The sequence below is a fragment of the Clarias gariepinus genome, chromosome 22 (assembly GCF_024256425.1).
Source record: "Clarias gariepinus isolate MV-2021 ecotype Netherlands chromosome 22, CGAR_prim_01v2, whole genome shotgun sequence".
Lineage (NCBI taxonomy): Eukaryota > Metazoa > Chordata > Actinopteri > Siluriformes > Clariidae > Clarias > Clarias gariepinus.
The window spans coordinates 11,485,935-11,499,023 of NC_071121.1; the positions used below are offsets into that span (position 1 = coordinate 11,485,935).

Genomic DNA, 13,089 nt, shown 5'->3' on the forward strand with positions numbered 1-13,089 from the left:
TTATTCTGTATAAGTGATCCACATCTGCCTATAAGCACTGGGCTGAAAATGAAATCTGCGCAGAGATCAGGCGTATTTGCAGTGTTGACTAAAACATTTTGTTTGCCTTGTCCCGCTGGTGCTGTTATGAAAAGGAAGCTGAGCGGTGTGGTGTTTTGTTTGTTTTCTATTCAAGAGCGGTGGTGTGGAGTGAATGAAAAGTGTGTGTGCATGAGCGGGTGTTTCGACCCGCTCCGATTGGTCCATTAAAGCTCGGCTGCGCCCCTAAAATAAAAGAAAGCTGAGAAAGCCTATTGGCGCAAGCGACCCTCCCTCCTGCACCGTGCGCCAAAAAGTTGTCCACTTAAACTACTACTCGAGCTCTGCACACACTTTGTCATCCAAACCTTGTCGGACCTTTGCAGAAAATACTGCGAAGAAATTAAGAAACATTTGTCTACTTAAAGAGAGTTAAGGAGTTGGTTCCCCTCCTTCCTCACCCGCGCACTCGACATTTCGTTGGCAGTTGTGGTTTTTGCTCATGTCCATCTCCAAAAAACCAGGAGAAGTGTTAATGCATAGAAATCAGTTTAAGAGTTTTTAAAATCCATTCAGCGTTTTGGTTGGATAACAGTTTTTGTTTATTTGGACCTCCAGGCTGCAAAACAGCATTGATCATCGAGTGTGGACACTACGTTTTAAGTATCGGCCTCCTAAAATATAACCAGAATGTCGGCTTTACCGGGATCAGTACCTCGGATGATGAGGCCAGCACCAGGACAGAACTATCCTCGCACCGGCTTTCCCTTAGAAGGTGGGTTGGCTTTAAACATGGTTTAAAATTTCAAACTTGTTATTTTGACAATAATAATTTTCAAAGCACATTTTCAACTCAGCGATTTTTTAAACTATCCTTTTATTGTATAAACTATTTTTAATTATTATTTTTTAACATTACTTTGATGGGATGTACAAACTTTGTATTTATTTATTGATCGCCATGTGCCCAGCAAATGGTACGTGACCAAGTGTTTTAAGCAAAACTTAGCAGCGATCCGGCATGTCAGACAGAATTTGCAAAGCAAGACTGTAAATAAAGCAAATATTTACAGCTTATTCTAAAACACATAGGGCACATCATGGCTTGGATAATTAGGCATTATTACATTGTTGACAACATACTGATAAATGTAACTGAGTAAAAAATGGCAATAAGAAAGAAAATTAGATTTGTTTTGTGAAGACTTTTGGATAATTCAGGTGGAACATTTTCATTATTATTTAAAAAACATTTAGATAGTTAGCCTGCTCCCAGGCTTTTCTGTCAACATCATTATTTGTTGTAAAAATATAATAAACAATAATAAATATTTTTGGTTTTGGTAAATTTGTTACAATGAGTTTTTTCCTTGAAATTACAACAACATGAATTACACTCTAATGTGTTTAATTTAATGAAATGTACGGGGAAAGTGTCCGTAATGAAACATAATATTTGCGGCTTATAAAATTCACAAAGGTATGTTATTGCTATAACATGAACCAGCGGTTTATTGTTCAATTTTAATATGTATATGGGATTTCCTAAAAAAAGAATTTTAGTAGGGCAAAATAATGAACATTATTTCCGGTCCAAATTAAGCCTCTCTTTTAAAACTTTTTTTTCATCCTAGTTTCCACACCCTTGGGTCAAGGGCGTGTGAATCAGCTTGGCGGGGTTTTTATTAACGGCAGGCCTTTGCCTAACCATATTCGACATAAGATCGTGGAAATGGCGCATCACGGAATTCGGCCGTGCGTGATATCGCGCCAGCTACGGGTCTCCCACGGCTGCGTGTCCAAAATCTTGTGCAGGTATCAGGAGACTGGATCCATCCGCCCTGGAGCTATAGGGGGAAGTAAACCCAGGGTAAGTAGGTTTCTTAAACTTCAGTTATTATTATTATTATTATTATTATTATTATTATTATTATAACTATACCAATAAAAGCTTCCTATTAAATATATATTATAAATTCTAATTAATCATATATACAACAACAATTATTATTATTATTATTATTATTATTATTATCCACTAATAATAGAAAATAAGGCTATTTTTTTCGTACAATAGGTTTTTACATGTTGCTTCACCCCAAACTGGGAACAACCAATATTAATTGTTCTCATTTTTGTTGTCTCCTATGTTCCCATTATTTTCACTTCTTTTTTCCCCCTTGATCGTGGCCATTACTATTTAATCCTAAAAGCAGGTGGCAACGCCGGACGTAGAGAAAAGGATAGAGGAGTACAAACGCGAAAATCCCGGCATGTTCAGTTGGGAAATACGCGACAAACTGCTGAAGGACGGGGTGTGTGACAGAAGCACAGTTCCTTCAGGTGAGGCATCACCTGGTAAGCGACCCTTTTTATCCCATGACCATTCATGACCTCTACAGCGAAAAACATATTGCTGTTTATAAGGATAATAATAATAATAATAATAATAATAATAATAATAATAAATATTTTTATTATTTTTATTCCTCTCGTTCTTCTTCTTATTGATAGTAATACATAAACGTACATATTTTTCTTTTAAAAGTGAGCTCGATAAGCCGAGTGCTGCGCGCCCGATTTGGCAGAAAAGAAGACGAAGAGGATTGTGATAAAAAAGATGAAAGTGGAGAGAAGAAAACTAAACACAGCATTGATGGCATACTGGGTGATAAAGGTAAAACACACGGATTATTTTCTTCTTCTGAGTGCAGCATTCGAGACACGTAGGCCATATATTAACTGCGAGAAATTTGTGGGATTTTATTTTAGTTTTAATCGCTGGGTTTTTAACTGACTCGCATTCTCCAGTAGGTTAATGCATGCTCACTGGCGTTAATGCGCGGTGTCTGACCGACGCCGCAGATTTGTCCTGCTGTTGAGCTGTCATTGCGCCATTTGATCTGGCCTACTTAATTATTTATATTGGCCCTGACGGGAGGTATTTAGAGCTTGCCGCGTTTGTACAACAGACTCCTCCGGCGCTGCGTAAACGCTCTCTAGAAAACTGGTGCTTGACAGATGACCGATGTGGCAATCAAATTCAATTACCCTCAGTAGATTCGCCACTTTGCGCGCTGGAGCACGCCATCATGTGTCACTCTCATTCTCACCTTAACGCGTTTATAGGCCACGACCTATGCGTGCATAAGTTGTATTAATGTGATCTTGTGTGTTTAGCTATTTCCCATGATTTTTTTGTCATCACTCTTACCGGTTTCTATAGTAGGTCTATATGCTTGTTTTGCCACATGATTGTAAGGACACTGTAAATAACACGTTCGCGCGCTTTGCAGTGTTTTTTTGCACCTTACTCAAACGATGATAGAAAATGGTTTTTTTCACGGTGACAAACTTGAAGATGAACTTCACTCCAGAATTTAAAAAAAACCTTCATTCTATTGAATGCTTGAAAGTAAAGAATCTGCGTTACAAAGGGGAGATCCAAAAGCGAGGCGTGGAAAAGAGGACTAGATCCGTGCATTCACATTCAAAACGCTGTAAAGGAGGAGAGAAAACTTTTAAACAAAGGACTAAGAAAGGAACTAAAAGCAAGATGAATTATTCAATACACCCCACTGATAGATAGTTTTGTAATTTTATGGAATCTGCTGTTTGAAAAGAATAAGATTTGAAGAGTGCAAAAATATTAATTCTAGCACGATTCATTCGGAAGATGCTATTGTTTGTGTGTGTGTTTGTGTGTGTGTGTGTGTGTGTTTAGTTTCTGCATTCCGTTTATTGAATCTTGTTTATTTTTGTGATATTTTGGGTGTTTTAAACAAACCCTCTATGTATGTATAGACGATTGACGCATCGTTCCAAACCTGCCGCCGGAGTTTCAGATTTTTTTGGTTGTTGCATTTTTATGGCTGCATCCTAAACTCCATTCCTCCATCATAAACAGTAAGCTGGGTAAATATAGAATGCCACCCTCTGTAACTATGGTAACATACGGCGGTCTTTAAATCATGCTAGAACTTTGATATGCGCTTTGGTACCCCTAAAATCGAATTAACCCATGAACTCATTCTCAAGCAGTAAGATACAGGCACTGACGACAAAGAATACTAAAAAATAAATTATGGTCTTTATTTATGTTAAGCAAAAAAATAAAAAATAAATAAATACGCAATAGAAATATAATATATGTAGCGTTCTCATCTGTCATATTGTTAAGTAAGTTATATATTGAATTTATATATTTATTTATACTCATTTTAATTATGCACAAATAAATTGGTGGATTAAAGTCCATATTCACATATTAATTTAGGACATATTTAACACCACCTCCAGTTTATTTGATGGAGTTTATTTCTTCCAATGCGTGCCTGTCACAGTGGCACATGAACGAACAGCCTCATTGCTTTATTCCAAACCAAAAAAAAATATTCATCTTCGGTCTTGTTTCACTCTATCATCCTGCTGGCATTTAATAACGTCAAGACTTATTAGAGCTGGTAATGGAAAGTGTGTTGTGAATGTGCAGATACTGGGCAGGGGTGTAATAGCTCTCAGGCACAGTGCGCAGTGTATTTAGCTCCTTCACTCCCCAGCACTCAGCAGCAACGTTACGATGAAGGGGTTTAAAGCAGCTTAAATTGAGCCTTTTATTTCTCTCCACTTTCATCTCTAAACGCTTCTCGTCGGCTAGCCTTGGGCACAAATTCATGAGATTTTAGCTTCTCGCGCAGTTGTTAGGGTTTCATATAGATATTTGATTTATTTTGTTTTATTGTACTTTCCAATTGCTTTAGCGGGTGCTGGAAGGAATGGTAAGTGATAGACGCACCAAACGAATCCTTACAACATATGGACAAACAACTGTAAGCCTGCACTGGTATTCAGTACTACCGCTTGTACGTTTAATCGAAGCACGTTAGAGCTACTGCTCGTTTTAACCTAATTACACTGCATTTACATGAGCTATAATTTTCTACGTTTACCATTAATTACTGGTAAAATGCATGAGATTGTTTTAAATAAGTAAACATTATGCTGATTATCCTATATTTTGGCAAGAAATCATAATGGCTGGATTTTTTTTATTAGTTTAAATGTTTTGCCAAGTTTTACGCAGTGAAGCATTAATTTGAATGTGGGTATGACATCCTTATCAGAGAGCTATAAGTCTGCAACGCCAAGTGATGAATTTTTGGCGATAGTAAGGAGTAAAAATCTCGTTTTTTTGCACAAACAAACCAGAAAAATCAAAGTTTCCTGACCTAGAACTTGTTTCTCTATTCAGTGCACATAGCGGATATGTGAGCGGTGGAGTAAGAACTATTGAAGGGGGAAAATTACATTTACAATTACAAGATCAGAAATTACAGGAGTAACTGTTTTAATTAATATCGTAAGTGCGAATTTAAATTTGTGTTGTCATTAATAAGAATCCTGTTAAAAAAACTGTTACTAGCAGGAGGCTTTCAAAATAAATTTTGATGAAATAATATAAATAAGGAAAAACAGAACACTTCAAACAATTCCATCCCGAATTGTGACAGACGTTTAGTGAAAGTATATGGGGAGTATATTTTGCTATCAAAAACATTGTTTCCTCAGGCAGACAGAGCCACTCCACCTGCACTTTCTTGCAGCTACTGGGCTGTGTTCAGATTGAGGGAGACCCAAATGTTGAGCAGAGATAACGCAATCATCAGAGCCGCGCTCCTGTGCTGAGCATCAGTGTATTAAACTCGGATTAACCTCACCTCGCTGCCTCCCATCACATTTCACCGGAATTCTGTTTTTGGGAAATATATAGTCCAGTCTATAATGGATTTATAGACAAGATAATTAGCCGCAGGAATAATAATAATAATAATAATAATAATTGTTCTCCTTCTTATTATTGTTATTATCATCAGTAAATATCCCATCATAATCAGTGTTAAGGTGAATAATAATAATAATAATAATAATAATAATAATAATAATAATAGGTAAGAGATCATTGTTTAAAAGGACACACTTTAGAATTGATTGACCTCAACCAGAACCGTGCGCAGAATAAATGAATTACATGCGGTTTAATTTTAGTCGTGCTCTTTGCAGAGAAATAGGGCTCAGCCAGAATAAAACCGACTCTTCCTAAATCCAGAGAACCCAACTGACGTAATTCCTGGAACGAATCAGATTAGTCAAACCAGCAAAAGTGACCATCATTGTGAACTGGAACATCTTCGCAGTTTAGGCTGCAGCATTGTGTAACTGTGTTCTCCTGGAGAACAGCACATACGCATTTTCTCTTACTGTTTTTCTAAAGATGGAATAAAAAAAACAGTGGCTTTTGCAACATATGTGAAAAGGTTACAAGCTTTCTAGAGGCTTTCTTATTAAATAAATATGTAGCAAATAAAAACAAAAAACAAAAAACAAACAAAAAAGTTGTTGCTCAGTAGAACTATTTGGTAAGCTTATATAGCCTAAATGACCTAAAAATCGATGTAGCTTAGTAGTTTGATTAAATGAATAAAATAGCATAGACAACACAATAAAGATCATTTTCATTGCTTTACCATTTTAACAGAATTTTTTTAAGGAATTCCACTCGCTCAAGTTTTTTTTTTGCACAAGTTGCATCACCTGTTTTAACCAGGTCTGCTGGTTCTTTCACATGGGCCAGATCCTGTAGCCTATTTACCGCCAAAACTCTTTATGCGTTTATATTCAAGGACTCGAGAGAGGGAAGGAAATAAACGCTAGGTTGTGGAGAAGGTTGAAGGTGGCTTGGGGGAAATCGAGAGGCTTAAATTCTTTTGATCCCTGGGCGCTTTTGCTTATCAGAAACACTTGTGGTGACACCAGGACAATGAGAGTTCATCATATTACTGTGTGCCAGGGCTAGCTTTAAACCTGTGTCTATATCCATTAACATATTTCTTCGTGCTACCTCAACGAATCTTTTATCAAAAAATGTTTTATATAGAGTTTCATTTTATTAATAGGGCTAGGGTTGGTATAAAATGAATATGGTCTTCTGGTATGGGTTTAAAGTCTATAATGTGATTTTGGGTCACAGATTAAGGTACACACAAAAATACGTAACCGATTATTAACCTCATGTCACATGTTATCATAATTTAACTAAATGTTTAAGCTCGAATGTGTAGAGTAACTGATCTGACTGTATTCTGAAAGTTGATGGTTCAGTAGGACCGGGTCGGAAACACTTTACGCAGACTGGCACCGCGCTGTGCATCACGTCTTGCTAAGATCAGAAGCCCCAAAAATGAACAAACGACAAGGGAAACTCCTGCTGACAGCAATAAAAGTGTTGGCCCTCGGGCTTCCTATGTAGTGGCACAAAAGTGGTTTTGATCGCACAGCCACCTTCAGTGCTGGATGCGGAACCATAAAACTGGCATCCCAGAGAACTTTTGCTGACCCGAGACAAATAAAAGCTTAAATAGTCGATCTGTTTCATGTTCCTCTGTTAAGAACAAACGAGCACCGTTACAAACCGAGAAGTTTCGACAGCCTGTTGTAAATAAGGTGCAAAACGGCTATTACAATAATCGATAATAAACTAGATTAAACAGACTTATTGACCTGTATTACTGTCAGCTAATTATTCGGTCATCACGGAGACATTTTGGGGTCCCCCTGTTAAAAAAAACAAGTATGTGGTAATTTGTTAATTTGCCAGTAGCTAATACCAAGAGACAGGAGACAGGATGGAAGCCAGCTTTTGCAGTAAAGCGCTTGGAAAACTTGTTGATTTTTTTTTTTTTTTTTGCATTAGCTTATTGTTTTGCTTTCTAACGGCATTAATGGTCTCTTTGGGAATACAAATATACTAAAAAGAGGAGTTACCAAAGTGGAAAGGTTTTTTTTTTTTTTATAAAGGGATGAGGGTGAGGGACGGGGGGTGGGTCGAGGCCCGCTCCTTTGCCATGGAGTGTTCAGTAGCCAGTCGTTAATCCCGCTTTCATTTCTGCCGACAAAATGCCGAGAGTCTTGTGTGGAGAGCCGATGGGACGCTGATCAGCTAACAAAAGGCAGTTCTTCCACAAGACTGACCAGGCGAAGCGCTGCTTTAGGGCAGCTATAAAACCCAAGCGTGCCTCTAAGTGAAAAAGTTGCATTTAATTTGTACATTTAGAACTGATCATCTTTGTTTCCAAACACTTCCCTAACACTATTGCACACAGCTCGAGGTGTAAGCTTATTTTTTAAAATTTTAATGTGTAAATAATGTGCCTGAATGTCGTTGTCCTTTTAAAACACTTCAACGTTTTAAAACAAACCCATTACTTTCACTGCTTCATGTGACAGTCATACACATTTTAAAATAAAACGCTATTTTTGTTCTGTAAAATGTCAGTCCTTGTAGAAACGTGTTACTTAGCTGAACAATTATTATTATTTACATAACATTAACATATAAAACATTAATAGCCATACACACTGGTTTAGTTCAAAAGGAAAATAATAGTAGAGGTTGTGTATGGGTATTATTTTTCAGCTTAAATAAATTATAAAGTCAATATGCATCTATTCTTTTATTGTTCTTTTAATGTTCCAGCCATTAGTCTGAACAAAGATCATTCTCTGGTCTCACAGCCTCCACAGCCAACTTAAATACAGTCACTCTAAATGAGTCAGAGAGAGTGAGAGAGAGAGAGAGAGAGAGAGAGAGAGAGAAAAGAGGAAACTCTCTTGTTTGCTGTCGTTTGGCTTTTCCACATTGACCATTCAGGCAGGTTGATGAACTCCTCCAAAAGTTTATTAAGAGAAGCGAAACAAAAGGCCCTAAAGCCTTTAGGCAAGCAGGGAGACAGTTTATAAACTGGCTGCCATTGTTCCTCAAAGGCGGGTGCATGAATAACTTTGAATGGGCCCTATCAAACTGACATGATCAAGTCAGACAACAGCATGTTAAAAGGAGAGCCTTTTCTTTCGGCTGCAGGGATCAGTATATTTCCTGCATTAATGTACATCTGCGGTAGGAGGGCTCCAAGCTGGGCACTCTTGCCCTTGGTCAATACGCCGAGCCTCATGCTTTAGACTGCTTGAAGTAAAAGTCTGTGTTCTGCACGCCCACAGTGGGCAGCAGGTGTCACAGGCCTGGGAGAAGTATGGTAATCTCAAGTGCAAAAAGAAAAGGGTCAACCCTTTTTTTTACGACTCCAAAACAGACTGTTTTCCAAGTGAGTGACTTGGAATTGGCTTTTTTTAGCATTGGATGTTGTCTTAATGCAAGTTATAGGATTTGCATTTCTATGACTTCTGCAGAAAGGTTTAAAGGTTTCAAAATGTTTGCATTCTGCTTGTCAAATCTGTTTCTCTGGTGAAACGATTAGATGTTATAATTTAAGATGAAGAGATCTTTACTAACTCTAAAAAGTATTAATGTCCAAAAATAAATTTTAATTTTACATTTGTACATGTGTATATTATTGCAGATACTTAGCCTTCAGATTATATTCAAGCAAAATGTTTTTTAATAAACAAAAATAAAGTTATTTAAATGTTAGTGGTGGGAATATGTATAATATTTTACATATAAACTTTTCACATTTTTACACAATAAAAAAACAATAAAAAAGTTTTGATTAATAAAAAATTATCAAAGATTATTTTTGTTCTTCTTTAGTGAAAAAAGGAATATCCATTTATGTGTTTGTATTTATAAGCATCTGTATACAGTTATTAATTTTCTTAAATCTGTTGGTTATTAATTAGGCAAAAAGTAATGTTTGTTTAAATAGAACAAAGCCAAATTAATCTATCTAAAAAATTGTTTCATCATTTTAGAAAAGATGACCTATGACAGAAGATTATCAGACCTGCTCTCTAAAAAAGGGTCTCCAATTTTCTCCAACTATGTGTATGCTTCCAAGTTTACAATGGCAAAAATTTCAGCCAACTTGAGATGACAGTGGAAGCATGGCCCATGTAATGTCTTGCTCTAATTAAGTGGAGAGGCATTTGTCCTGCATCAGTTCTATGATTAGCGGCTAACAACATAGCCCAATAGCTTAAAATTCAGCATCAGTCCACGCTACTTAAAGCCATAAAATTTCCCATTTTATGCTCTTTAGCGGCTTCACCCCAAGATTCTTCATTAGCCTTATTTATAAGTTGTGCACTCACACAAAGACAATAAACATGTTCCTAGAGTGTTACAAATCAGAAATGTGCTCAGATTTTTTCCACCATCTTAAAATGTGAAAGCATTGGGCAGTGTGTGTTATAAAGGCTTGCTCCCATCTCCCCATGCAGCCTCAAAATGGGCTCAGGCTATTTTTACACTGATTTTCTCCCTCATTTGTATTACCCTTTTAAAATAACTGCTCTGATATACCCTTACTATTAAAGCAGTCAGGGTTGTATTTTATTTTGTTGTTCATTGTTTGATTAAGAAAGACTAAATTTGATTTCACAGATGATTTGTACTGTATAAAGCAGCTCTTAGATAATAGTTTTGTTAATAAAACTGAATAAAAATATTATTGACTTCATATTTAAATGCTGATATCTAGATTTCTGAGAGGCTGTTAACAGAAACCTTTATTCATTTGTATCAGGCCATATTATAAAGCTCTTTAAAGCAGAGTATAATCTCTAAAGAGGTTCATTTGGGCCCTTAGACTCAATGGTATTATTTAAAAAAGGGAAATATGATCATGTTTTTCAATCTGCTTTAGAAAAAACATATTTAATTTCAAAAAGTTTTTGATTTAAGGTTTAGACTGTCCACTTGGTGCCTGCATATATTAAGATTTCTTTTAAATCTCAAAGCTAAATCACTGGTAGAGCTGACAGTCAGCACTTTTGTTTATCTCTAGGAGAGACTTACAAATGCCAGGGTTATAGAAATATGCAGAAAAAGACTTTCTAAGACATAATGCTTTCACAACAAATGTTTTTTAATAGTTATTATCAGTTTAAAATTTTAGTGATTTGCCAAAAAGCTTCAGGTTAAGAAAGCTTTCTGGAAATTTCCATTATTATAGCGTAAAATGCTTTGGTTTTTTTTTTTTTTTTTTTTTTTAAATGTAGCAGCACTGAAAAATGATTTTCTTATCTAATGTGGGACAGTTTTTAACTTATATAATAATATCTTTATAATATCTATACACAGAAGGGCTTTTTTTGTGGTACTGTTCTGAAATTTTGAAAACATTTTACAAGTACCTTTGCAAGTAAGCTCTTTTCTTAGGAATGTATTAAAGTGGAATTCAATTAAGGCGTGCAAGTTTAAAGGTCTGATTACCTTCTGAATCTCTTCTTCCTTTTAAAAATTTGATTAAGCTGCACCATTTTGATTGCTTTTGACCTCAATTACCAAGATCCATATCCCAGGAAATGAATTCTGTATTAAAAAAGAGCGAATGAGGCTGGTGTAAATGGACACCTGCTTTTCACCTGCAGTCTGAACAATGCTGGCAGGTAGAAACCGAATTACAACTTCCCCTCTGTTTTCTATCGACTGCCTCAGCATTTCCCAGCAAATGGAGTCCACTTTTCATGTAGCAAGCAAAAGGAAATTCTACCATCACCTCATAAGGCCTGAAGCAATATTAAGAAATTAGATTCTTAGCATAAAGATTTAAATTTCAGAGCAGGGACTGGACAAGTCGCTCAGACATTTTTATGTTCACTTAAAATGTGGTGATGAAATGTCAAGAGGCTATGCAACCAAAGCAAAAATCCATCTCATGTGCCACTACAACTCAAGCCAGACACAGATGACTTTTCTCAAAGTTTTCTAGATTACGACTAATTTCCTAACCTTTCTGTAGACCAAACATGCAGCTACCACATTCCAGGACATTCAAAACCTAAGAGACACAAGCCATCCTTGGCCACCCCCCTCCCCATGGTGCCGGCCCTCTCCCCAACCCCTTAATGGATTAATATGCAGGCAGCACTTTCCAGTGGCGCTTGGGCACAGAAAGTCAATATGTCAGCATTTATTGATGCCCCACAGAGCTGTGCAGGGTTTTCAGCCCTCTTTTCAGACTTAAATGGTCCCCTAAGGTGCTGCCTCTATTGGGCCTGAAAGGCCAGGGAGGCCCCCGAGGCTCTCTGTTGTTTAAGGTGAGCACGCTCACACACACAGGCAATGGACAAAAGACCACTGAGCCTTCAAGCACATGACAAGACCTATAAAAGAGCATCACCCATCACCTCTCCTTCACATTTTCCCTTTTTACCTCCAAACTTTTTTGTGCCCAGCTCCAGAAAGAAAAGAGAGCTAATTGTTTGTTGTGGGAGCTGGAGATTATAGAGCCTTCCCACCTTTTATTCCCTTTTTTTTTTATTTTTCTTATGCATCTACTTCTTCTTTTATTTTATTTTTTTGAAGATGTGCTTTTATCCCATTGAATGAAAGGAATGGACATTGGGTAGAAGGAGTGTCACCTCGAAAAACACTGGTATCGCATTTTAACAGCTTGTCTTAAAAGGTTTGCTATACTGTGGAAGTTTTAAAACGAAGCAAAAAACATTAGTTTGGGCATTTAGGGAAATCAAAAGAAATATTAAATGAAACACACTCTGTTTCCAAACAATAACTCACTGTATACTGTATGCCCTTTTCCAGTATGCATCACCATTTACATAAATTGATTTGCATTTATAATGTACAGCAAACCTCATTTTTGCATAACTTACCAAATTGGTTTCAGACAGACTCTAATATCTTATTTTGTGTTTTTCTGTTGTGTGTGTATTTTTTAATACCCCAGTCAGTCTGTACGTCTATCTCCTTGTGCTGCTGCATTTCAGTTTGAAATCGACAGGTCGGCTTAAATCCAGCCCTCAAGCCACATGGACTGTTCTGTAGCAGATGCACATCAGAGATAGGAGATTATAATAGTCTGTTTGTACAGTATTTCTTCCCTCTTCTTGGCTCTCTGACTGACCTATAAAGAGGACACTGGAACAACTGTGAAAACAAGAGAGAAACTGGAGAGAGGTTGGAGTTGGATTACAGTGGTTGATGAGAACATGTTTTTTGGCAGTTTTGGTGTAGTTCTTTATAAAAAAAGTGTTTCGTGCTGGTCTACATTTATTGTGAGACAGGGCAGAGGCTTATTTGAATGGATTCTCCTC

The 13,089-nt window shown here is 36.8% G+C and overlaps 1 protein-coding gene across 4 annotated transcripts in view; it reads left to right on the forward strand.

Moving 5' to 3' along the window:
* Positions 1–383: 383 nt before the first annotated feature.
* The window catches only part of pax7b (paired box 7b), a 45,954-nt gene continuing 33,248 nt past the window's right edge, over positions 384–13,089 (forward strand). Inside the window, exons 1-4 of one of the 4 annotated variants that reach the window (XM_053482914.1) lie at positions 384–793; positions 1,653–1,888; positions 2,232–2,376; positions 2,567–2,695. In XM_053482914.1, coding sequence (XP_053338889.1) covers positions 709–793; positions 1,653–1,888; positions 2,232–2,376; positions 2,567–2,695 — 595 coding nt within the window. In that variant the 5' untranslated portion in view covers positions 384–708. The remainder of the gene's footprint in view (positions 794–1,652; positions 1,889–2,231; positions 2,377–2,566; positions 2,696–13,089) is intronic. The other 3 variants (XM_053482916.1, XM_053482915.1, XM_053482917.1) reach the window with 3 other exon arrangements.